General features: G+C 39.8%; 1 protein-coding gene and 1 long non-coding RNA gene across 25 annotated transcripts in view; one reads left to right on the top strand and one right to left on the bottom strand.

Annotated features, from left to right (window-relative positions):
• Nucleotides 1–11,629, top strand: part of LOC309529690 — a 45,140-nt gene extending 33,511 nt beyond the window's left edge. For all 5 annotated transcript variants that reach the window (XR_014218311.1, XR_014218312.1, XR_014218313.1 and 2 more), the window contains 2 exons: nt 9,520–9,589; nt 11,246–11,629. This is a non-coding gene — a long non-coding RNA (uncharacterized lncRNA). The remainder of the gene's footprint in view (nt 1–9,519; nt 9,590–11,245) is intronic.
• The window catches only part of ESRRG (estrogen related receptor gamma), a 481,625-nt gene that overhangs the window by 4,340 nt on the left and 450,473 nt on the right, over nt 1–26,812 (bottom strand). For all 20 annotated transcript variants that reach the window (XM_082217701.1, XM_082217711.1, XM_082217706.1 and 17 more), the window contains one exon: nt 11,167–11,436. In XM_082217701.1, the coding sequence (XP_082073827.1) occupies nt 11,167–11,436 (270 nt within the window). The remainder of the gene's footprint in view (nt 1–11,166; nt 11,437–26,812) is intronic.

Below are 26,812 nucleotides of genomic sequence, written 5' to 3' on the forward strand. Positions count from 1 at the left end.
TAGAAGACATCTGAAGGCAGCCCTGTTTAGGGAAGCTTTTAATGTTTGATGTATCACAGTATTTTAATATTCTTTTGGAAGCCGCCCAGAGTGGCTGGGGAAACCCAGCCAGATGGGCGGGGTATAAATAATAATAATAAATTATTATTATTATTATTATTATTATTATTATTATTATTATTATTATTATTTTATTATTATACAGAAAGCCCCAAACTCTAGGAACAAACCTTGAAAGTGCACCAACTATGTTTTCTAAAACTCTACGTGTATTTAAAATTTTTGGAAATTTACAGCGCATGGTGAGATTTGCTCAGAGAAATCCAGATACTTCTAATTTTATTTTGAGCAACAGGTCTCCATAGTCCAAATATGTGGGTTCAGGATTTCTAATTTAAAACTACTTGTATCAGGTAAACACATCTGTTTAGAGACCTGGAGCCAGCCAGTCATGGTCTGATTTTCTATAACTGCTGAATTTGCCTGCTACTGAGGCTAGCATAGGCTATGGAGTCCTCGAGGACATATAAAGGGCCCCATTGCCTTCAGTAGCTTAGGGCCTCATCAAACCTAAATCTGGCCCTCCCTCTAGCACTCAAGCAGGAACATGAAACAGCAGCCCAGTTGCACCCTCACTAACCTTGGGTTGCATTCAGCTCACTGTGCAAGCAGAATCACTTCTGGGGGTGCAATGGGACTTCCCCACCATCTCCTTCCCCTGTGTGTCCCACCCTCCCTAATCTTGCTCCAGTGTTTCCCTCACCCTCTGGAGAAGAATGGGGGCATATGGGAAATAAGTTTCATTGCTGGAGAACATATAGCGGTACATATCATGTCTAGATGTGCCCAATGGACTCATAGCTATTTATCTGCCTTCCTTGCCCAGGGGCAACCTTAATTTTACACAGTACCTAATTAATCACTTTTAACCTATAAAATGCAACAAATCAGATTCTATTCATACATATATGTCTTCAGCCAGAAAACTATGTGAAAACATGGAGATTGTCTAGACCCCAGCATGGAAAATGCATATAATTCTGCATGTACTAGCTGTATATATGCCCCTCTCTATCCTAGCTACCGCTTGTGCATATGTTTTGCTGATCTACCTGAGGAAACCCCTTTTTCTGAAAACAGCTTATTCTGGGTTTGGATCAATGATATGTAAGCTGTTAACTGCTGCTTATGTACCTGGATTTTTTTCTTTTAAGTCCGGTTATTTTGGCCACCTTATTTAAGAATCAACTTGGGGCACAACTTATTTAAATAAATATATATTTAAGGAGAGCCTCCTGAAAGAAATCCTTGCATCAAAAAGGTTGATGAGGAATTGAGTCCATTATTTACAAAAATAAATGTGAAGTGACAAAGAAAGAAAATGTTTCAGCTCTGAAAAATGAAGTTAATTACCGTATGTGCAGGTTTGGGTCATTTAGCACATTTTATTGATTCTGATGGCAGTTTATCAGTTATTACACATAATGGAGTCCTATGGGGATTCTACCCGTTTAAAGATTTCAGAGTTACAGTGACACAGGCCCTAAGAAGCATGCAGTAACAATATTATGCATATTCTATAACAACTTCATTTAAAAACTGGTCTGCTTCTATACAGGGAAGGAAAGTAAAATACCAAAATAAGAATGGGTCGTATGGTTAACCAGGAAGCAGAGGGCTGAACTAAATTTCATCTGTAGATGAACTAGAATTTGGAATGAGCAGTGAAGGAGCAAAGTTTGTCAATGACACCAAACCAGGGATGGGTGTTACTGCTTTTCCCATTGGACTGAACTAATCCAACGCTCCAGAACTAGATTTGTGGATGAGAACACAACTTTTGGTGCACCCACACTTTGTGATGCCATTACAATGCACAAAATATTCATTTTACATAAAAATGTGTACAAAATGTGTGATGAATGTACTATGATGTACATACTTAACTTTAAATGTGTGTGCTTTATGTAAAATGCATATTTCTATGTTTAAAAAGGTGCACAAGATTCATACAATTTAACTGCAAACTTCCCATGAATGCCCATGAGGCAGAACTGGGATGAAATTAGTCTGCTTTAGTTCATCCCTACACCAAATCAAAGGTGCTGCAAACCCAAGGAGACTATGAGAACTCCAGAAGGATTTCTCTAAACTTAGTAAATGGGCAACAAGATAGTAGAAGTGGCTCAATGATGTACTGTTAGCCATTGTGGGAAACAGGGGACTAACTGGAACCATTGAACTAACCAGGCAAGGCTGTTCAGATCAGGAGCCAGGGGATGGTCTTTGCCAATGTTTCAAAGTACAGTGTCTCTAATCATCAGATGTAATTAGTTAATTTACATACAGCTTGATTCTATGTAAACCTCTTAAATTCTCATTAAAAGCAGGTATTCAAAAACATTCAAAATATGATAAAAAGAGCTAAGACACACACACTTCTACATGTCTGGATAGGCTTACCTAAACAAAAATGTTTTAATCATGCACTTAGACCTATAATAATAATTTTAAAATTGATATCCCGCCCACCTTGCTGGGTTTCCCTATCCACTCTGGGCGGCTCACAACATATATAACAACACAATAAAGCATCAAACATTAAAAAACAAAATATCCTATACAAACAACAAACCAACCAACCAATTAATCAATAGAAACCAACAACAACAATAACCAGTTTACAGCTATATCCAAATTAAAATAACTGCCAACCCCAACTAAACATTTAACCAACACCAACCTGACCAAAACAAAACAGAGGTGCCAAAATTAGAGACGTTTAAAACATTTTTAAACGGTTGCCCCAACCCAAGAGTTGCTCCAGCAATGTCCTTCCAACCTCCCAGGAGCCTCTTTGGAAGGACAAAAGTGGCTTCAAATCAGTGTTAAGGTAAATACAAATATGCATCCACGAATACAAGGGAATAATACAAAAATGAAATTAAAACAACAGTGACAATGTAAATAAAAAAAATCTACTGTGTATTTTGGGTCTGTGGATCACAATAAAGTTTTGTGTGTGTATAAATAAAAAATTCCAAATACTAGCATAATAGGATGGTTTTTACTGTGGCCCTTATTTCTACCGTAAAAAAATAAGTGAATGCCAAGTCAAAACAAATTTATTTGATTTTTTTTTAATACCATGAGAAAATATCATTTTGAGTCACTATTTTCATGAGGGCTAAATGTCACACCTGTAGTCTAATAGCACACATTATAAATCTTTCCAGTGCTTGGGCAATATCAATCTGGCTGCAATGAACAAGTGGCCAATTAATTGTTTAGCTTTTATTTTTTATTTCAATATCCAAGAGCTCTTAGCTTGCTTGGACAAAGGGATGTGAATGCTTCAGTAATTGAAAGTCAGATGATGATCCCAGACAAAGCCACTAAAAGAACAAACTTTTTTTTGAAAAACTTTAAAATATACTAAATTTAAAAGATAGAAAACAAAGGTTTTGGAAGGTTTTGGGAGAAGGAAATACATTGCTTTGCTGGCAACTTTGGTAATCGTCAGGCAACATTTGTAGGGGGTTTACAGCTTGATAATCCCCAATGGCAGTCTGGCTCCATTGTTCTGAAACTAGACCTAAAGAGAAGAACTGAGAGGCTGAACCACTTCCATCATCATTCAGCATTTGTACAGGGTTTGCAGCTGGATAATTCCCCATTGCACACAAGGGAGTATTACTGCTGGATGCAATGCAGAAGTTACCAGCCAATGGTGGAGACTGCTCTCCACCATAATATGGAACTGGGCAGTTGCTTGCCTGGGAAGTCTCACAAAACCCAGTTTCACCAACAGCAGCTTGTACTGCAAGTCATGGAGGTGCTCTCCTGGTTGAGTGTTGCTGAGAGGTGGCTGCCAGAACCCTCTTCCATAGCTTTCAGGATGATGGAAGTTGTGCAGCTGGTAATATTGCTGCATGTGGGTACTTGGGCTGCTTCCTGAACTGCTTCTTGGACTGCTTCTTCTGTCGCAACAGCTATAAGGAGCTGTAGCTCCTGATCATATTTTGGAACCAGTCCTCTTTGTTCTGGCTCTTCTGTTCTGACCTATAACTGTCTGGCCCATATTTAGAAGGTATTGCCCACTGACTATTCTTCTGCGTATGCCCAGTGGTGCTCTGAGGAAGGATTCATCCACTCAAGAAATCTGCAGCATCATATAATTCTAGATTTGGCACTGCAAGACCTTCATTTTGTGAGATCTGCAAAGAGTTGCTCACTTCAACCCTGGATTCTATCTTGACCAGATAAAACCTGGCATTAACTTGTTCCATTTGGCCATCATTGGAACAGGTAGAAAGGGGGGAGGGGGCAGCAAGGGAAGGAGAATTATTGTAAAAACAAAAACACCACACACCCCTGGGCACCAACTAATTTACAATCATTTCTCCCTATTCTCATCCATCCTCATTTTCTGGTTGACAACAGCAACATTAGAGAATAAGAAGGCAGATAAGGCAAATGAAGAGATGATAAGTAGGAAGGAGTGGAGAATGGATAGACTGAAAGATAAGCTGGAGAGGCTTGAACTGTGTACCACAGGGTAAGGGAAGCCAGTGCAAAAGCCAGTATCTCTGGCCAGTTCATGAATTGAATTGCATGAGTGACGGGCACACATTGCTGCAGAATATTGAGGGAGCCTGGTCCCCTCCTTGAAAATTTCAGGGGCCCCATGGCATCCCTGACTGTGATAGAAATGAGGCAGCAGAGGGCTTTGAAGTCTTTGAAATTGCAAAATATATAAAGTCAGTCACTGCTTTAAGTAGTTGTAGAGCTTCTGCTTCTTTTTTGGTAAAAAGCAACCTTGCAGTGTTCCACATTAAGAATGGTCCACTGGGAATCACCATAGTAGAGATTTGCCCTAGCCACTGATCCTCCTGTGTCATTGCCCATAGGTCACTAGAGTACAAGGCGATCTATGGACTCCCTAGAGGTGATGAAGCCAATCCTTTCAATGGCTCTGAACATTTCACCAGTCCTCAGTGAAATGAGAGCCGCAACAGGAGTACCTACCATGTCAGTCATAAAACCACCCAAGGCATTCAGAAATCCATCAGATTCCATCAGTTTCTTAAGGTAGACCATCTCAACATGAATTGTTTTCACATAATGGATAGTTTTTAATTGTTTTCTTCCCTGATTTTACTGTGAAATCGCTTTAAGTTTTTTTATGAAAACTGATTCATATATTCAATCGAATCAAATAAATAAATACATTTTCAGGCTGGCTTTCAAAGGAGCTAAAAGCTGTGGCAAGTTCTACATACTCCAGTTTCTAAATTAATGTTAAAGTTTTGCTATTATTGAACTGGAATTTAGGAGATTGCGGGGGAAAGTAAACCCACAGAACAATGAAAATGTGGAAGAAATACCTACATCATAACCTGTGCAGCCATCTTCCAGGTTGCCATTGTTCTATTACAAAAAAATTCTGTGTTTCTGAATCCTATAAACTGCAGCCAAGAATATTGACTCACTTTGCAATGGGAGAACGAAGCATGTATTTACAGTTTGGCATACACCTTAGCATACTTAAACCTGCACCTTTTGCGATGTATACTCAAGGGATGAATTATTCGATAACCTAGCTGAGTTGCATGGGAAGTAGACTGCCTTGAAAAATGAAAGACTGCTTGATTTCCACTCCATACAGTGTTATCTATCTGTAACTCATTTTCATGAGTTTGTTAAAGAGGCAGAATCAATACATTGAAAATCCCAGTTACAATATATTACACAGGCATGTGGCCTAACTGTTGGGGAAGATCTAGTTGTCTCAGCGATTCAGGCACATTCACCATTGGACATTGTTTCTAGAAAGCATGAATTCAAGGCAATTCCACCTTAGAAAAGCACTAGGGCACAGGCATTATCAATTTATGACCCACATTTATTTCAAGGAGCTCAAGATAGCACACGTTTTCTCACTGCCTCCATTTTATCCTCACAAAATAGGTTATGGCTAAGAAACGTATTAGACTGAATGACTGACCAAAGGTCACCAATGAATTTTATGGCTGAGTCAAGACTTGAATCTGGGTCTCCCAGTCCTAGTCTGCTGTATCACTCTGGCTATTAACTTCCCTCCACCCAACCCAATTTTCTAATCTAATTGGCATTCTTTAAACTTTCTTTAAAATTCCTAAAGATGTTTTTACATCTTTCAAGAAAAATCTAAATTTGCCTGACAATTCCACAAGTCTTAAATGTATAGGGCTACAGAAATGGAAAAGGGCTTGGGAAGAGACCTCTGGGTATAGGGCGGTATATAAATTCAATAAGTAATAATAATAATAAAGTTCAAAGGATGAATAAAAGCAGAACAGTCTGAAACTTGGGGTTTTAACATTAGAAACTAGAAAACTGTGTTGTGAAGTAGAATAGCATTCAAATGGATAGTTAAAAAGGAACATTAATAAGGAGTTCTAATATGCACAGATTGTTCAAATGCATTGAATTTAAGCATGGTTAGTTTATGCTTCCTCAGAAACTGCCATCTCAACACTACTTATGGATATAGAAAGTGTACTTGAAAGATGTTGCTTTAATTTGCTTCAAAAGACAGTAGTTCTAGGTGCCTGGCATTGCTCCAAACTTAGGGATTTTGTTGCCAGAATCCAAAAGTGGTGCTGGTGTTTCTGTCACTGTCCATGCAGGATAGTGAAGGTTTCTCCTCTACTCCTTCTCACCGAGAGCTTCAGCACAGATACATAGTGGTACAGAACAAAGGTCCTGTAAATTATGAGTCCGTTGAGCTTCTATAAAGTACCTGAATGAGAGAGAACTCTCGTTTCTCTCCAGAATGGCTGTGTTGTGGTCTCTAGCAACCAGCATTATGAACAGTCATAATGGTTTAATATGCTCTTTCAATTGGTCCTACATTGCATCCTAATCCATCTCCTAAAATGTTGTTTTCACTGTGCCTCCTATTACAGTTGGCCTTCTGCTGCACTGACTGCATTTCTTAACAATGGATGGTAAAGACAGCCAATTTTTCAAACACTGATGATCAAAGAAATTGCATACTGTACTTTAAAAAAAATGGCAACAAAAACAGAATGGCTGATTACATAAGGTGATATTTGGATGGACCACACAGGTGGAGTTCCAACTTTCCCAATGGGCTAGCCTAGCATTACGGATGATCTGAAGGAGAAAAATTCATGTAGAATACTAAGGTTTGAGTTGGCTTTCTTATGACTGCCATAGATACCTTCTAATAAGTTTGCTAAATGGCCAAGAAATAATGGTGATTCTTATTGTCTGAAATAAACATAAACTAAAAACAGAGATACTAAACTCTGCAATGGCATTTTTAATGTCTGCTGTATAAGGGACAGGAATTCTTCCCATTCTAATCTCTAGTGTGACTCCTGGCCAGAAGAGGATGCTGCTCCCTTGCTATCTACTGCTGTTGGGTGCAGCTAATGGAATTGGAGTCCTGCAGCTTGCTTATTCAGTGGTTGTTAGATGGCATCAGGAGCCAATGCAGCTTTGTCTGTCCATACAGAACCTCATATGTTTAGTCTAAGCAGCCTGTGTCTAGAGCTAAAGCTGCTATTGGACTACCTACTGATGTTAAGCAGTCTAAGGGCTGCCAATGTCTCAACACTGTCTCCCCAAAAGAAACCACCGAATCTTTAGGTTAATTTTTCTCCACTTTTAAAACCTGCCACTCAAACCTTGTTTGACTTTACAAGGCAATGCCTCCACAGAAACCATGATCCCCCATTTTTACAGTTAAGAGATTGGGGAGAGGGAAATGCTTGGTTCACATTCTGATGCAAACCTTCCTAATTCACACTTCCTGAATCAACATAGCTATCCTTTGAAATGCATGCTTTTGTGAATTTTGCGATACAGTTATCCACTGGAGTGAACACAAAAGTGTTTATATTGGTGAAAACAATGCACAAAAATGCATGTTATCAAAAATGTCTTGCAAAAATGTGTGTGTCACCTGTAAACTGATGCAGAAATGTGCACACTGAACTTTAGGACTAGAAAAATGAGAAACTGACAGGAACAAAAATTGACAGATTCATGTATTGCTAGTTACAAAGAGCAGCTTTTTAAATAGTTCAGTCAATGAGAGAAGGTATCTGTATCAATTGTGCAAATGGAATTTGAAATTCTCTGGCACTTGAACTGATTGGGCATGCAAAGCTTTTTAAAAAGCCTCTAGCCTAAAAGTACAAGCCACTATTTCTTTCTTGATGAAATAATTAAAAACAAACAAACCTGTGAACCTACATCCTTCCATTTGGCACTGCCCAATCAATAAATGGGAGCACTTAGTAAGAGCACTAAGAGACAGAGAGAACACCTTTTATTATGTGCAAACAGTTCACCTGCCTGTATGCCTGAAGTAATTGGTACATACATGCTTTGGAAAATATTCAAAGGCATTTTTTCTGCGTGAGTAAAAAAAGCACTCATTGGTACCAATTTGTTTTGTCGCACACATTACACAGCCAAGGACTGGCATTCCCCACCCCCAAGCCAGTGTTTCCAGATTACCTGACAAGGGCCCCTATGGGATGGGATATATAGAACCAATGTACATCATCAGTGTTATTGGGTTATGCAAATCAATTGATTATGGTTATTATCAACAGCATACAAATGATATTGCACTCAAATCAAGTGGTTTGGTTTTGCTAATGACTTATCATGGGCAGATATCTCTCTGCACTAACCAGAATGGGTAACATTATGACCAGCAACTGTCAACCTAATGTACCACAGGGGACTTCATTGTGAGAATAAAAATGACAGGGAACTGTGTACATCACTCTGAGCTCTTTGGAGAATGGATGGCATAAAAATGTACTGAAACAAAACGAAACACCCACAGGTGGGAGTTCTGTATCTTTGCAGATATGAGGAAGGTTGGGAACACTTGCCTTTGGAGGACACATGCTAGGCAAAGCAAATTCCCTTTCCACCAACCATCTGAGTCCAGTGCTTAACTGGGTAACATCCTAGATGGAGGCTGAATTTCAGAAGACACAGGAAAGGGAGAAACAGCATGGCTGCATCATGCCAGCCTCATGACCATTACATTACCCTGGAAAGCTTACAGGGGCTGTTCAAGCTGATGAAACTATAAACCAGCAGGTCTGGTGACCCATTTTCCCCCATCTCATTTTAAAGCTGGAGGTGACAGTGAAAACTTGGGGACAGGATGGGATACTGCATTAGAACACATATGGACCTCCCTTCTCTCCCAAACTAAGCTGCCGACAGCCAGAAGTCTTGTACACAAGCCTCCTGTTTAAAACCATTATGAATTGGAGTTATAATGCTACTGATATTTTTATGTGCACAAGTCTTATATGTTTATGCATGGGTGGAACAGGGAGGGAGGGAGGCAGGAAGGAAGGTTACCGTTAAATCAGTTCACCGATTTAGAGCATAAAAGAACATTAATTATTATTGAATCAAGCCAGATGTTTATGCTAAGCTGATAATTTCAATGAATGTCATATTAAATCTCTGCAGGTCAGACTGAAATACTGTCTCAATCACCTCCAAATATGCAGAGGTTAGCTGCCTTTGAAAATGTTCAGAAGTAAGTATTTCTATACAAACTGTACTTGCTTTCTAGCTTTATAAATATTTCACCTTATCAGTACCTATAACATTTCTTTCCAGTAATATAGATACTATATGATGGTTCCTATTATCTTAGAGAAAGATAAATTTGAGACAGCCACTAGAACTAGGCTGTGTATGACAACAAAACCTACATAGAATAGCAGTGTAAGAAAAAAAAATTATGAGTAATCTTTTGGTTTTGCATTTTATTTTTTGGAATTAAAACCCCAATTAAAATGCAAAATGCTAGATCCCATTATGAAGACAAATAGGAAAGTACAACTTCATTGTTGAAAACAATTTTCCTCCTATCAATCTGAGGATTCATGCATCAATATTGTAGATGAACTGTTAATTACAAAATCAATTAAAAAAATTATTTCTAAAAACAGTCACGCATTCTGGCTCTCGGGGGGGCAATTTGGGCAGAAGGTCTCATCTCACTAGGACCGCGCCAAATCACAAGTCGTCATCCACAAGTAAGCAAAAGCAATCTGGTTTTTCATTTTTCAGCGCGGCTGAGCCCAGCCTGAGATTGATCGTCACATATGGCCCCAGAAAACAAACTGTCAATACCTTGAATGCTGCAGAATTTGAACAAATAGCCGTCCGCCCATTCAAGCCACTCATTGCATCCCATTTAACAGATTTTATTGACAGTTTCCTTCTTGTAATTAAAGGGAAAACTACTGGCCAGCAACCAAGATAAAGTTCAAAGATAGGGTCAAAACAAAAGCAGATGGAGGGGCATGGTGTGACTGTCAATGGTACATAGCATCAGAGCATGTTATTGACACACAGGTATCTAATGATCGGCACGTCATTAAAGAGGGATCTATCATGAACTTTATGCAAATGCTAAAAGGGACTTAAGACCACAATAAAGCATTAGGGAGGCACAAAGAAAAAACAACAAAGAACAAACGATTTTTTACTTATCAGACACCGGCTCACTGCTTCAGCACGTTTAAGTTCAAATGCAGAGAAGAATCCTTCCTTGATTTCTTAACCCCTTCTGAACAAGTTATATCTGCCTGTTAAACAGCTACCATAAAAATCAAATTTGTATGGTGAAGAAGAGTTCCTGTAAGATTAAACAGTGATTTGCTCCCTTTTCTGATAAAACCTGAGTTCACCTTACTTATTGAGTTCACTGTCTTTAGTAGCCGGATTGAAGTAGATCATATATTACATTTAGTCATGGGCCCATCCATTCTATTGGGTTTAAGTGAACTGATTAGACTTATCTGGATTATGAAATGGATTTAAGCAGAACAACGTTTATGTTTATTGAAAAGCATCTTTGCTTTTAATACCTTCTGAATTTTCTGGCATCTTTTAACCAAATTAGAAACCATGTGCAACAAATGCATATATTCATAGATCTTCCCTTAATTTGAACTACCTTGTTTCTAGCTGTTCAGCATTGTCCTGTAGTAGTATAACTAAGAATTACTTATTCCTACCGTCATGTTTAGAAATTGTCATGCAGAAGGTATTAGAGGAAGGGGTGGGGGGAAATGACATGAGCCATCATGCCAATCTGCCAACCTGAATTAGCAAGCGCGATAGCTTTGAGGGTGACAAACTCTTCTTTCTCCAGCTTCATGCTCTTGTATTTTTTTACCAGTTGCAGGATGGCATTGTTGAGGTCAAGAAGGCCTGCTAATTTAGACTGATCTTCATCCATGATATAGTCTTCAGCATAGACAAGCTCGTCCTCAAAGGAAAGTGATCGGTATACAACGCCCAGAATCAAAATCTCCATCCAAGCACTCTGCAGAAGGCTCATCTGGTCAGCAAGCGATAAAGTGGAAAATCCTAAACCAGGAAGGAAAGTACACAGAAACATAATTAAAATGATCCTGGGCCACCATAATTCTGCATTATAACTATTCTTTCGTGCTTGTTGTTGTTATGTAAGTTATAAATCTGTACCTGTGGATTCCACCCCCTCTGCTCTTCAAGAGCAATATAATATAAAATTATTAGAGTAAAAGTTTCATCAAGTCAACTTGAATTTGCATGCCTTTTGTGTGGGGGTTTTATTAAATTTTGGAAAATTTTGTTAGCAGCATGAATTTGCTGCTTTTTAAAGAATACATTATTATCATTGTCTGAGAATACATTCCCCCAAATATATTCTAAGCACCTATTACATTGAAGCGCTAATTTAATACTTTTAATACCTTAAAGTATTTAGATCAAATAGCCGTTTATGAACACTCTGGCAATAATGGTCGTGATTGGTATGAGAGACACTAACGTTGCATACACAGACACACACACAAGAGCAAATCAAGTAACCTCATCTTATTTCTGAGTAGATATGTATAGGATTGCACTTTAAAGATGTCAGGGTCCACTTTAAAGGGGGTAATTATTATTGTAAGTAACAAAAAGAACACTTTTTAAGGGAATTTTTTTTTTGATACCTTACTAGAATGATGAAGATGATCACAACAAAAAGCAAAGTGCTTCTTGAACTTCAACCTCTGCATAAACAGAAGCAAGACCTATCCTCTTCAGAAAAGACACTAATTACTTTTGTAATGGCTTCTGCCTCTACTACAGTACTGAAATAGCAGAATGGCACATTAAAGTGCCAAGTGAATAGTAATCACACCATCATTTTTGAGAGAGACTGAAAATTTAATAATGCTTCTTAATTAATTTAAGTTTTGCTTTTGTTTCACTCCACTTTCCTTCCTAATAGGATCACTAAGGCCAAACATCTTTACTGTTTTACCTTTTCAGGCTCCTGTTTACAGTAGCTGTTAATTTATTATCTCCGACTGCTAATATTCCCCATCACATAAGGTGCTAGTGAAGAGGCGATTTCCTGGCCTATTGGTGAGACATAGTGTTTTGCCAGTTGGCACCAGCAACCATCAAGTACTTAATAAAATCATCAAAGGGGATTAGTCAAGCTTTTCTTAAGGGGGTCTTAAGACATGTCTAAAGCTTTCATTTGGTTGTTTATGGAACTGCTTACATGTGCTTTGACAAGGATACTGCTGAAAGAATAGTCTGTTTTTGTTGCTCATTTAGCTTTAAACACATTGCCCTTCTCTTTTGAAGGCCCCTTCCTTATAACAGAATAAGTGTCTAGAATATGATAGAAAACAAAAAGAGTGGGGAAGCCACATGCATCAGTTTAGATTAAGACTACTGCAGAATTCAGAAATAAACCTGTTAAAACAAAAAGATAATTACTTCAAGTCAGGAGGCACAAACTGTATTAAAAGCCAATGTCAAGTGGGCACTGAAATCCATTCCTTGTATATATCTATATATGTATAACTATATATATGCTGCTGTTGCTGTGATTTTAAATACTGTGTTTTGTGCCTTGTGGGAAAGGACATTTGTCCTTAAGAGCATAAAGATTTAAAAAAGCCACATTGTCAAACAAGTCAATACAACCCCTCTGTAAGATGACGATGGATAATGCCACACTTCTTGTTGTAAATGGAAGGAAATGGAACAGAAATAATAATTTGAAAGGGTCAAAGAAAAGGAATGCATATTTTCAATTAGCTCCAGCATCTCTGTCTTTTTCCTTTCTCTCAAGAACCAGTTTTTCTGTTGCAGCAGATGGACAGAGAACGTAGCCTGCAGCTCTGTCCTGTGACAGCCCCATTCTCCCTCCCAGACACTGCTGTTAGTAAATAGATTTACACATTCTCCAATCTCCACACATCTTTCTGCCGAATAATTAAAAGCAGGATGATTAGTTTATTGAGTGGAAGGAGGAACTTTTTTATTGAGGTCCGTCCATGATTTTTATCAGGGCCAGCACTTTTACGGTTGTCATGAGGGTGCAGGCATCCAATTTTTCTTATCTGCCTGATTAATACAAACGCTGTTTCAGGACGCATTAATTAACAGATACAAATCTACGTTCTCATGGAAGGATCAATACAGAGAAGAAAAGAGGCATCAATGTGAATTTAGTGCTGATGATGGAGAAGGCACTCTATTGACATTTACGTGCACGGAAACTTTAAAGTTGCAGTAGAGCCCTTTTGTCCCTGCGATTTACAAAGTAACAATTTTTTTAACTACAACAATGTTTCACACACTTCTGAAGCATTTAATTAAGCAAAGGGCAATAAAATCCCTTTTGATCACAAAAGAAGTTTTAATTTCAATCATTTTCCTTTCTATCCACCCCCCCACACACCTTAGAAAGATTCCTACTTCGTTTTTTTAAATTTATGTACCAAGTTTTGAGTGCATTTTTCTTTTGTAAAAAGATAATAAACTACTGTGTGATTTGCTAGCAAAATTACAGAAGCAGACAATGAAAAACAAAATCCCCAAATCAGGGCAGGGTACTGAAATTTGGCCTGGACATTTGGTTAGATTTTACAAATGACATTATATTCCATTTCAAATCTGGTCCATGATCCTCGAGTAACTTTAATACAACTAAGCTTCCCCCTTTGTTATGAAATGTGCAACATAAGGCTTCCTCAAAAGTGGTAAAGGAAGCTGGATGGTTAAATTTGGATACTGTAAAACAACACATGAGTATTTTTATTTTATTTTTAAAAAACCAGGGTTACATTGTTTGATCTGTAGTTTGCAAAAACATAAGATGCAGTTGATGAAAATATTCCAAGCAATACAGATACCCACACAAGTGCCCATATATTTGTCTATAAAGGACAGTGTTCGCATGATAAAAATAATTCAAAAACCTGAAGCTTTCATGAATAAAATCAGCCATTTTTTAAAAATGCATAATTTGCCATACTAGGAAGAAAACAAACAAACAATCAAACACCTACATCCTTTTCTTTTGTGACAAGGGATTTCTTTCACTCCATAAGAAATGAAATACCCAAACCGACTATAAAAACATTTTCAGCTCCTTGCCACTTAGCTGTTCCCCAAGATATAGATGATCCTCGCTTGCCATTATGCTACTGAACTTTGTGTTTTGTATTACACAGCACCTTAATCCCTAGCATTTGACAGGTCATAGTTTTAAATGTTCAACTACATTATGGTTTTTAAAAATACACTTCAATATATTGCGGTGCATTTCCCCCACAGCACAGACCAATTCCACGCATACTGGTGACAACTTTGATCTCTCTCCGTCTCCCTCTGCATGTCAGTGCCATTTAATGTATCCCAGGCATTTTGCTAGCAGAATGACTCTGTACCTTGACCTGCAGTTAAATAGCATGTTTATCTGCGAGACAGTGTGCTCCAAATAAACCAGATGACAGTTTGGAATAACGTCATTTGGAAGGATTGAAAAGCTTCTCAAGAGTCAGGTACCCCGGAGGTAATAGGCTTGAAGGAAGCATGTTCTGTGCCAACCCTGCTGCCATCTTCTACTTGAAGCTCATGCACTTGACAATGACGCCATGGGCACTTGTCAAGACTCCCCCCTTTACTCTCTCCCCCCCCCACTGGTTTCCCCCCTTCTTTTTTTGGCCTGGCAAACTGATGCACTTTGCAGTCAACTTACAAAAAAGGCTAAGCATTTGAAAGTGTGAAGGGCAAAAAATATCTGACGGCTAGTCTTCAAAAATACACTTTCATTTCACAAAGCATAAATGTTTGTTTCCCAAGCCCAGTGTTGACAGAAATAGGCTGCAGTGCAGGCATAAGAACTTAACCCCTGCTAGGCATTCTCTACTGTACCATTTTTATGTTGCTCAGTCCGAGGCATTGTAAATCCACCTAGATTCTTGTAAATAGCTATAAACAATGGAGCTGTGTTGCTGGTGTCCTCTCTCCCCCACACACTCACCCTGTGCCAACATCTTTCCCTCCTATGTTGAATGCAGACTCTCTTTCACTATAAATAGAGACCTTTCAAAGAACTGCTCCTTACACTCCAATTGTAATTATACACTAATGACTCACTGATATCACTAACTATGCGCTGATTGAGTAACTGAACAGTTGTTTGATTCCCCCCTCCCTCCTTTTACCCACACGTATATAAAACTAACACTTGGAGAAAGTGAGGAATAAAGGGGTAACACAGCCGTTGGCATTTTGTTACCAATTCAAATCTTTGCAATATTATTGCTAATGAAATGAGTTTCTCAACTACAGTTTCCATACACATGAAGTAATCTTTTAAACCCAACAATTTGGACCATTTGCTCTTCATGTACCACACATTCCATTGTAGCCTAAATTGTTTGCATGCCTAAAGATGCTTTGGAGGACCCCCATAGACACTAAAGGCACATCTGTGGTTTATATACAGTGCCCTCAGCATTGTGTGTGTGTGTGTGTGTGTGTGTGCGCGCACACACACACACACACACACACACACACACATGTCATACAGCTATGTATGATCTGGGAAGGGATGCCATCTATTGCTTTCTACTGCCTCTTTTATTCTAATTCTTCCTTGACAAAGGTTGATTTTGTCTGGTATCTGAGACTATATAAAGCAAGCAGACTCATTTATGTCTCCTTTTTTTAAACCCTTTGTTACTACTGTGAATGAAGTGTACAAGTATCTTGCACACTTTAGTCATTATTCACCGCCCACCCATCCCGACAAGTATGCAGTGACTTGCATGTCTGAAATCCCAGATTAAATACATCAGATAAAACTTTCATATAATCTCATACACCAAAGCATTTAAATGAGGTAGGTTGCACATTCAGCTCCCAGCAATCAAATGCACAGCAACCAAATGTTGTACATGTATGCATGAAACTATGAATCAGCCCTTGCGTGCTCATGTAAGCACACAGTTCTAAAATTATATTTGTATAGGTAAGGTAAAGGAAAAGGACCCCTGGGCAGTTAAATCCAGTCAAAGGCAACTATGGGGTGTGGCGCTCATCTCGCTTCAGGCCGAGGGGGCTGGTGTTTTCTGGGTCATGTGGCCAGCATGACTAAACTGCTTCTGGGGCAACGGGACACTGTGGCAGAGCATATGGAAACACCGTTTACCTTCCCACTGAAACGGTACCCATTTATCTACTCACACCGGTATGCTTTCGAACTGCTAGGTTGGCAAAAGCTGGGACAGAGCAACGGGAGCTCACTCCGCTGTGCAAATTTGAACCAGCAACCTTCTGATCGGCAAGCCCAAGAGGCTAAAGTGGTTTAGACCACAGCGCTACCCACAGAATTTCTATGTCAAATGTCCATTTGACATGTAAATCAAAGTCAATATTTCACAACTGAAATATCAAGTTCTGGGGGCTATGATTTTTCAGTAATTTGCAGTGCATGATACTCATTTACGTAATGAAGACTCCAGTTAGGACAAAAAAATATTTAAAAGGTAATGAAACAACAAAGCCAAAATATAAAACATTTTTTACATATTTCAAATATGTGTATAGTAAAAGAGTTAAACATTTAAGCAAATTCAGAACTTTTGGAATTCACAGGTGCCCTGTAGCACTATGGCTGATTCACACATGCAATCCTGCCATTTGCTTTCTCCAATCAATCCTTCCTCTGTTCATTGCATGCAGTCTATATGGTCATTTCTCCAAGAAGCTCAAGAAGCTTGGAGGCAAAGAGGGATACACAAACCCTACCTTTTAGAACTCAATCAGGTTCTGTGTTTGGAATACTATCAATAATGTCTTAAGATCTTGAGTGTGGATCCTGCTAAAAGTCAATTTAGAAATGATGCTCGTTGTCACACTCATTTGTATCTATATCTGCCCTGTTGTGTTCACATGGACATCTAATTTTAACATAAAATTGTGTGAGGGACTGACTGGACAAAGAGGAGTGGTGGGAGGCACCAGCCGGGGAACCCCCAAGGGAGATCCCAGAGGAGGAAGGCTCAGAGCCTGGGGATTGGTGGTGAGACACTGAGGAGAGGTCAGAAAGGGATGTTTGGGAGGAGATGCTGGATACTGAAGGGACAACAGGGTTTAGTGAACAGGAGGAACCTGTGACAGGGAGCAGTTCAGACTCTGAGGCTGAAGCAGAAGAGACTACTGAAGAATCCCGGTAGTCTCCTTCTCCAGCACAACAAGCTCTCCTTCTTGCTGGTCTCCAAGAGCATGTGGAGGGAAGAACAGAGACCAAAGGTATGCAGACACAGTTTGAGATTGCTTAGGAAACATCTGGGAAAGGAGGAGCCTTAGGGTGGGTAGAAGACAGGTATCTTTAGTCCTAGCAACTGCTTTATAGAGGCAAGATGTACTGGGCAATGTTACTTAGTTGTATGCAATTTCTTTGAATAAAGAGTGGACTTCACTGACAACTGACTTTGTTTCTTTGTGCTGACCTGCACCTGACTCCAGCCTTGACCAAGTGGTGCATGACTGACCGTCCAGTCTACCCTGCCTTACTTCTCCATGTTCCTTGGCTCCAGCTTGGCTCACTAGCAGTATCAGAGCCAACCTGGGGGAAGGAGGAGTTGGGCAATAGACAGCAAGGAATTAAGGCAGGGGAGAAAGGAAAGTGTAGCCCATGGGCCTTTTGATATTAAAAGTAGACCTAGATGCCTTGTGAACAGGGCAAACGTGGACAAAAGATGGCAGTACAACATTACACAAATGAGACGGAGGTCACTTCAGGTTTTACCAATTCCCTGGAACTACTGCATTCAGTGAAAAATAGAAACAGGTGTTTGGTTCACCACCTCCTAACCCATTCAACCTGGTGTGGGTTATAATGCCTGCATTGAGTAATACTATGTTTACACACACACCCCGCCCCTATTTATTTATTTAAAGCATTTCAAAAACTCTACAATTCTACTATTCTACGATAAAATGGCTATCTTTCTATCTGTCTGTCTGTCTGTCTGTCTAACTATCATCCCTAAGTGGTATGCAAAAACAATTAAACAGCATAATAAAACTAATTTAGCAGCATTATAAAACAGATAAGACAGGAACAGGCAAAAATAGGAATTAAGAAATAAGGTTCAATTTTATGGGTCAAGAACAGCCAGGGGAGGAAGGAATGTCTTCACGGACATCTGAGGCAACTAATATATGATACTTTACGAATGGCAGAGAGAAGGGCATTCTGCAGTGCAGCGGCGATAGCAGAAAATGCCCATTTTCAGGTCACCGCCCTGTGATGTTACATATGGTGCAGTGCTATGAGTAAAATTTCCCCAGATGATCTAAGTGATCTTACAGGGCTATGCAGGGGCAAGCGGCCTTTTAGGTAACCAGGTCCCAAGTTGTTCAGAGCTTTATGTGTTAGTAACAAGACCCTGAAAATTGCACAGTAGCACTTCTCTCAGGACAGGTGTAATATGCAGGCCTCTAGGTGTTCTGCAACCTGGCCACAGTTTGAAAGCATGATTTAGACCAGAGTTAGAAATTTTATTAAGCACCGAGAGTGGCTAGGGCAACCCAGTTAGATGGGTGGGGTATCTTGTAGTTCAGACATAACATTGCTATGTATCATGCACATAGGTTCTACGACAATGTTCAGGGCATTCTGCTACTTGAATCAGATCCCAAATGGTGCCTCCTTTCTACTAGAATTAACAGTTTTTAAAAGCCTTACTGTGCCATTCAGATACCAATTCCTGCCTTCACTTTTAATCACTGGCGGAGGAAGAGGAGTGCGGAGGGAGCGTACCGCCCCCGGCAGCGCGATCCCAGTGGGGTGCCATCACAGCTGCCCCTCCACCCGCGCTGGGCACCACGTCCCCGCAGGCGGTGTACCACGCCCCCGGGACACGTACCAGCCCCACCCCTGCCTGCTTTCCACCCCGCCCCCCAGTGCCGGAGCATGAAGCTCCGCCACTGCCTTTAATGCCTATATTTCACTTTCTGCTGCCTACCTAGCAGGCCCACCCTATTCTCTGGAGCTCAAACTGCAAAAATATACAGCACAAAGCCAGGGGAGAAACTAGGGTTTATTTCACCCGGGTCAAAAACCCAGTGTGGCATCCCTCATGTGACTTTGCATACACACATACTGTACACAGGCTGGGAGCCTCAATGACACCCCTCTGGAGTCTTCACCTGGGGCTAAACACACACCCCCAGATGGCTATGGGTCTACACAAAGCAATGAATGGGGGATAGGAACCAAGTGGAAAATAACCTCAAAAGGGAGATAGAAAGTTAATAAGTCATGCAGCTAGACAAAGTAAATAGGTTTAAGTATTTATTTTATTTATGTGGAAGTCTTCTCTTTCAAACAAGGCTAAAAAGGCTAAGTGAAAGCTTTCACTGCAACTGTCATGACAAGATGCTTCCCACATAACTTCTCAATATAGTTGGCTATTTTCTCCATTTCTTATTTAAATGCATATTTATGTTCCTTTCATCTTGCATTTTTAAAATGCAAGTTCATATAAATATAAAATAATTGTTCATAACAGACATGGGGGTGGGGAATGCTGACCATAAGCACTTTTCCAGTGAACCCTACTGATAGAACTGCACGTGCTGGGAAACAGATAAGAGAAACCCAGGGCTTTTAACGCCACACTACTTTCATCTCCTTGAAACAAGAGCAGATAGGTGGCATGGCAATAAAAATGCATTCACACTGCACGTCCATCTCAATCCATTAAGAACAATAGATTCTCACTAAGCAAATATTCGCTTGTCAGAAGTATTTGCAACAGTGGATTCATTCAGCAGGACTAAGTAAGTGAGGTTCACAGCAATTTAAAAGCAGCAAATTAGACATTTACAAACAGTGAAGATGCTGCTTGTCTAGCATGACCTTTCACTCAGGCCATACAAGAAGGTGTTAATGTAATTTAAATGCCAGTTAGAAATATTTCACTGGTCTCTTTTACCTTCTTTAAAGCCTTACATAACATTCCTAAAGAGGAACAATTTAAGCTTGTCATTTTTTTTTCGCAAGGAGGCTTCCATCTCTGAGGTAACCGCCTTGCAAGTCAAACTGATGTAGCTGTTTAAATCAAAAGCTTTGTTTCCTAAAAAGAAATTTTGCCTGCTTGTTAGCTTTTATTTCTATATCCAGCTGTCACATTTTCCCCTACTCCTTTTTTTAAAAGGCCATTCCAGAGAGCAACACTGAGGGAGATGTGCTTGGGCCTGTGGAGTGCCACAGGGTCCCACGCCATCCTTCATGCTCTTTAACAATTAGAGCTGTGCCTCTTCAGCAAGTCCTTTGGGCCCTCCTGATATAGTTTGTATTTTGGTCACTGAACCTTTCGATTTTCTGCAAGGCCTACAGAGCTTTTTGATTTGTATGATGCCATTTTTGTGTGTGTTAACATTGTACATACATTGTGACTTATGTATCACTCTCCAATTTCTTAAAGAAGGGTGGTTAATTAATTAATTAATTAATTAACAAAATATTTTAACAAATTATAACAGTGTGAAGGGAACTTGGGAGATCATCTAGTCCAAGCCTTTGCTCAACACAAGACCTATTGTGTAGGATGCAACTATTTATTTATTGCAACTACACATCCAGCCTCTGCTTAATACTTCCAGTAAAGGATAGCCCACCACCTTCCAAGGCAGGCTATACTACTGCAGAACAGCTCTTACTACAGTGGTACCTCAGGTTAAGAACTTAATTCGTTCTGGAGGTTCGTTCTTAACCTGAAACTGTTCTTAACCTGAGGTACCACTTTAGCTAATGGCGCCTCCCGCTGCCACCATGCCGCAATTTCTGTTCTTATCCTGAGGTAAAGTTGTTAACCTGAGGTACTACTTCCGGGTTAGCAGAGTCTGTAATATGAAGTGTCTGTAACCCGAGGTACCACTGTATTAGGAACTTTCTCTGAATCGTTAGCTAAAACCTACTTCCTTGCAACTTCCACCCATTGCTATCATCTTGCTTCATATTGGGAACAAGTCTGCTTCATACTGGAATAGTCACTTATAGTGTAATTCTTTAAAGTTGCACAATGTTATTTTAGCAGAAGATTTGGTTTATCGTTCTCACCAAAGGTCCAAGCACATTTTCTGTGTGGCGTGTAGCTGGTAGTTGCATTCCACCTGGTCTGGCTGCTTAGTTCATGGGTAGGCAAACTTAGGCCCAGGGGCCGGATCCGGCCCAATCGCCTTCTAAATCCGGTCCGTGGACGCTCTGGGAATCAGCGTGTTTTTACATGAGTACAATGTGTCCTTTTATTTAAAATGCATCTCTGGGTTATTTGTGGGGCAAATGAATTTGTTCTTTCTTTCTTTTTACTTTTCAAAATATAGTCCAGCCCCCCACAAGGTCTGAGGGACAGTGGGCCGCCCCCCTGCTGAAAAGGTTTGCTGACCCCTTTACTGCTGCCTGTTGGTGTGAATGAGTCAAGGCCCTCAATAGATGGGGGGGGGGAGTTTTTAGTAGTAGTGAACTGGATCAATTTCCCCTCCATATTGGACACAGGTTGCTGCCTCCTCTATGGTGATACAAGCTATTAATTTGGGCACCATAACTTGAATAGGTTAACAGGTTTGGACTGTTAAGGAGACATCTGGTTGATAAATATGACCTATCTAGTTGCGTCTTTAAAACCTCATAGATAAAACTACAGAAGCAAAATTAAGGAACCTTCCCTTTCTAAGGTTATCCTACAATGCTACAATATTAAACAAAAATGCAAAAAATCACCTTTAGACTTTTACAAAAGGTAGGATGAAAAGAATCCAAGAAAATAAATTAGCTGCTTCTTAAATAATCAAAGCAATATGAATTTTGTAGGGCTTAAAAAAACCCAACAACAGCAGAGCTAAACTTCTTAAACAACCAGTCGAATGATTAAAGATTTACTCTTTGTTATGGTTCACAAGAAGACGCAAGTCCCAAGTGATGTGGAACCCCAGTAAGACTAGGGTTGCCATAATGTTAAGCTTTTTTTAGGAAGACCCCCGAAATTGTTGGGTTTGGTTTTTTTAGTGAAAGATACCAAAAAAAAAAAAAAAGGTCTGAAGCTTTATAAGATTTTAAAGGTATTTTAGTGATTTAAACCCCCCCCCCATGGCTGGAGGTGAATTCCAGGACACGTCCTGGAAAATCAGGACGCATGGCAGACTAAATTTCATTAAGTAGAAATATGCCAGTTTAAGTGGGTTGAGAATCTCGTCAGCCAGCACCTGCATTTCTGATTTCAGCTTTGGTATTTCCTGGCTGAGTGTGTTGGTGTCGTTAAGGCTACCTCAGGAGGCAGAGTGTCTGAAGTCTGCAACAGTTCAAAGAAAGGGGGGGGGGAGCTGCCTGATTCTAATACACCTAATTAGCCATCGGCAGACTCTTAATTGCATACATTAGGATGATTCCATAGTGGAGATTAATTCTAAATATACCCAAGCAGCTGGTTAAGATGCCATGGATTACAGTGTGGACTGTACTTTTCCACTTAATTAGATATCAAAATTAAGCAGCAACAAGCATTTTGACATAACGGGGATCAAGCCGCCACTTGGTATCCCAGAGCTGTACTAAAGTGACCGCTAAACAGAGCCGCACAGATGGAGAGATATTAAATGCCGCACTGGAAAGTAATTTCAAATAATAAAATATCAATATTTACATTTTAATTACCCCTACTGAGAGCCGCTCTGTCATTTTCACTATTGCCGACGCAGCAAGGGGTAGTGGAATGACATTGCAGCTCTGACAGCAATGACTATTTTGTTTCCATTAAAGAATGACAAGTGTTTTAGAGGCAGTGACACCCAGTGTGTGAACAAGAATGACAGCCGATCAGAAAATTCCTATTAAGGGAATAAATGACTCAACAAAAGAACTGACTTCAAGCAGCCAGCTCCTCCTTGAATGAAGCACATGATTGGTTCCAATATTTTTGGCAAAATTTTATAATTAAAAGACACCCTGGAGATCCCTTAATACGCCTTGAAATATTTAAAAATATAGCACATAATGGACTGGTCCATATCAAATCAGCAATATTAAGAGGAGACAGTAGTCTGAGCTTGTGAGAGAAATGCAGACTAGTTTAGTTAAGATGGATACATTTTAGAAGCAAAACCATTTCCATCTCAACTAAGTTTAGAATCTACTTCAGAAGTCTGGTATCTACTACTTGTTTTAATTACTACAGCTTGCTTTTCTTTTGACAGAGATGTTCATAACATATTGGGGTAGTACGTTAATCCTTAAAATTGTCACATGAAACTCATTGCATTCACTATATAATCTAGATAAGCATAAATGCAAGTGAGCTCCGATGATTTATTGAATTTATATATCGTACCTCCCTATACCTGGAGGTCTCAGGGCAATTCACAGAATAAAATCAAAATATAAAACCACAAAACACATAATCAAAATAAAAACAACCCAATAGCCCCCCAACCCCCGCCATCACATTTTAAAAGGGCATAGGATGTCAATCAAACCATCCAAAGGCCTGGTTGAAAAGGAAAGGCGTATAATGAAGGCGCCAGGCAAACTTTCCTAGGAAGAGCGTTCCACAGACGAGGAGCCACTGCAGAAAAGGCCCGTTCTCGTATTGCCGTACTCCAGACCTCTCCAGGAGGATGCACATGAAGAAGGGACTCAGAAGATCGTCTCATATAGAAAGAGGCGGTCCTTGAGGTACTGCGGTCCTGAGCTGTTTAAGGCTTTATAGGTCAAAACCAGCACTTTGAATTGGGCCCAGAAACAAATTGGTAGCTAGTGCAGTTGGACCAGGACTGGTGTAATATGCTCAAACTGTCTTACTCCGGTGAGCAACCTGACTGCTTAATTCTGCACTAGCTGAAGTTTCTGAACCATCTTCAGAGGCAGCCCTACGTATAATGCATTTAAACAAAATGTATTTATCTGTTCATTTATTTCAACGTGGAGCTTCATGTTGCCTTTTAGCTATGCTGCTATATGTGTTACAGGATTTAAAATGAAACAAAACCCAAAGCCATTATTCATCCCTGACCATCACTGGTGCAGCCACAGGGAAGTGTAATCAAAAGCTTACCTTCCAGGACCAAACAAGGAGGGAAAAGGGCTCCATTAGGGACATCACGTGAAGACAACCATGGGTGCTTTCCTACTAGGGCCAGTGACAGGGTTTTTTTGGGAATAGTTATTGGGACTATGGTACAGAAGGAAAGCGTTAACCCCCCCCAACACACATTTCAGTTCTGACTGAACCTCCCCATCACATTTGTATAAAAACAAGAGTATCACAAAAGTTGCTCAGTGGGTAGAGACAGGAGACTTTTAATCTCAGGGTCATGGGTTCAAGCCCCACTTTGGGCAAAAGATTCCTGCATTGCAGGGGGTTGGACTAGATGACCCTAGTGGTACCTTCCAATCTACTGTTCTATGATTTGATTTAATTTGACTTCCAGCCCTAAGCAATCCTATTCCAGTAGGTGCTCTTGCAAAGGAGCATGTGTACACCTGACCTGTGTACACCAACAGCAGTAAACATTCCACTTAACCCAATCCTCCCTCGTAGCTGCAGAGCTGTGTCCAAATTAACAGATATTACAGAGATGCCTAAAAAGGCACGGTGTTATCATGGGGCACCAATGAAGAACATGTACCAATTTAAAGTGCTTGGCATATTGGAAGATACAGTCCAGAAGTCAAAAAGAGGGAAGAGCTCTCTTTCCTATGTATGACTCAAACTATAGAACAAGAGAGAAAATCATGGGTTGGTACAGCATTGAGTAACTACACGACCCTCCTGTGCTATGGAATCTGTTTCGTAATGTTAGTGGAGCTGAATTATAAGTGTGACAAATGGCTAGGTCTTGGATTAAAGCATCTCCTCCTCCCTCCCCCTTCTCTCTTTCGTTCAGAGAAAAATATAAGGTTGCTGGTTAGAAGTTAACATGCTAAGCAAAGCCCAGGTGTTAGCTACGCTACCTAACATTAGCTACCTAACTAGTAACTCATCAGATTTCCTGCTTTAAAGAAGCTATCCTGGAAGTACTTCTTAAGCATCCCTAATGCTTTTAGGACTAGACGCTTTCCCCATCTTTCAGCCACTAGCACCTTTTAATTTCTGAAAGAGCCACGGTTGAAAATCTTAATTAATTGTTCCATACTGCTTCAGGATCATTATGCAATGTAATAAAGGCCGTGTAATTATGAAATTTTACAGCCATTACCAAGGCTGATGGCTCGTATTTCATCCTCAGCTGGACCCAATGGCTTTTAGCCACTCAGCTTCCCTTTGATGAACTACAGACAGATCTATCAGGCCCAAACAATATCCAGGCAAGGCGGCTATAATAGCTACCTACCGATGAAGCCATAGATAAAGATAAACTATAAATCTACGCACAAATGCAGCCACATTGCCTCGGGATGACAGAGGAGAGCGGATGAGACACTTGGGAAGGCTTCCCAGTAACATGAATTCAACCTTTTCCTTTTCCTTTCTTATTCAAAGTGGAATTAGTTTAATTTCTTTAAGTTGTGACATTTCTATTGAGTATTATCATTGCAGAAGTTTTTTTTAAAAAAAATCAAAACCCCAAAACTTCTTAGGGTGATTCCATGTTGTAATATTTGCAATCAATTAAAAATGAAGATTCTACATTTTAAACAATAGGAAATTGCCCATTATGGTGCCACCAAAAATGACATCACCCCCTCCATAATTTTTAGAAACAATTTCCTGTGCTGTGATTTCATCACTGTGTGTTTCCCTATCACCAGATTGCACAACTTCATAATGCTATAACATGGGCTAAGTATTGATACCTGTGAGTGGGATTTTTGATGAGGATAATAAATAATGCACTGACATTTATACTGGGATGACAAGCCATACTCCAAAAGACTTTTAACTTGTTTGCAATTAATTATGAGGTATCTGAATGGATGTTCCCAATTTTTTGTCTACAAGGCCAGCATTTCATTAGACAATGTCATCTGTTGCACATGGTCAGAACTGGACTACTCTTTTATTAACTCCTTACTCACAGTAACTGTTCTTGAGGTTTTTCAAACAGTGAAAATGTTCACCTTGAGCCATAATCTGCAGGAGTATGGCCTGGCTCCTTTGAGATAGTTGCATACACCTACAGGTCAGTCAACATGTCTGTGTCATGTAAATAGGCACCCCCTGCCCCCAAAAGCAAATGCAGACAGTTGTATGAGGGGACTGATAAGAGTACCAATCCAAGATTGGGGGGGGGGGGGGGGCGGCGGCGACAAATAAATTCCTGGACAAGAAGTTTAGCAATCAATCTAAAATTTGGCCAAACATTGTATACTTTCCATGGCGTCCTTCTAACTATTTTAATCATAATCATAATTATTATTTATTATTTACACCCCGCCCATCTGGCTGGGTTTCCC

Source organism: Podarcis vaucheri (assembly GCF_965113315.1).
Source record: "Podarcis vaucheri genome assembly, chromosome: 3".
NCBI lineage: Eukaryota > Metazoa > Chordata > Lepidosauria > Squamata > Lacertidae > Podarcis > Podarcis vaucheri.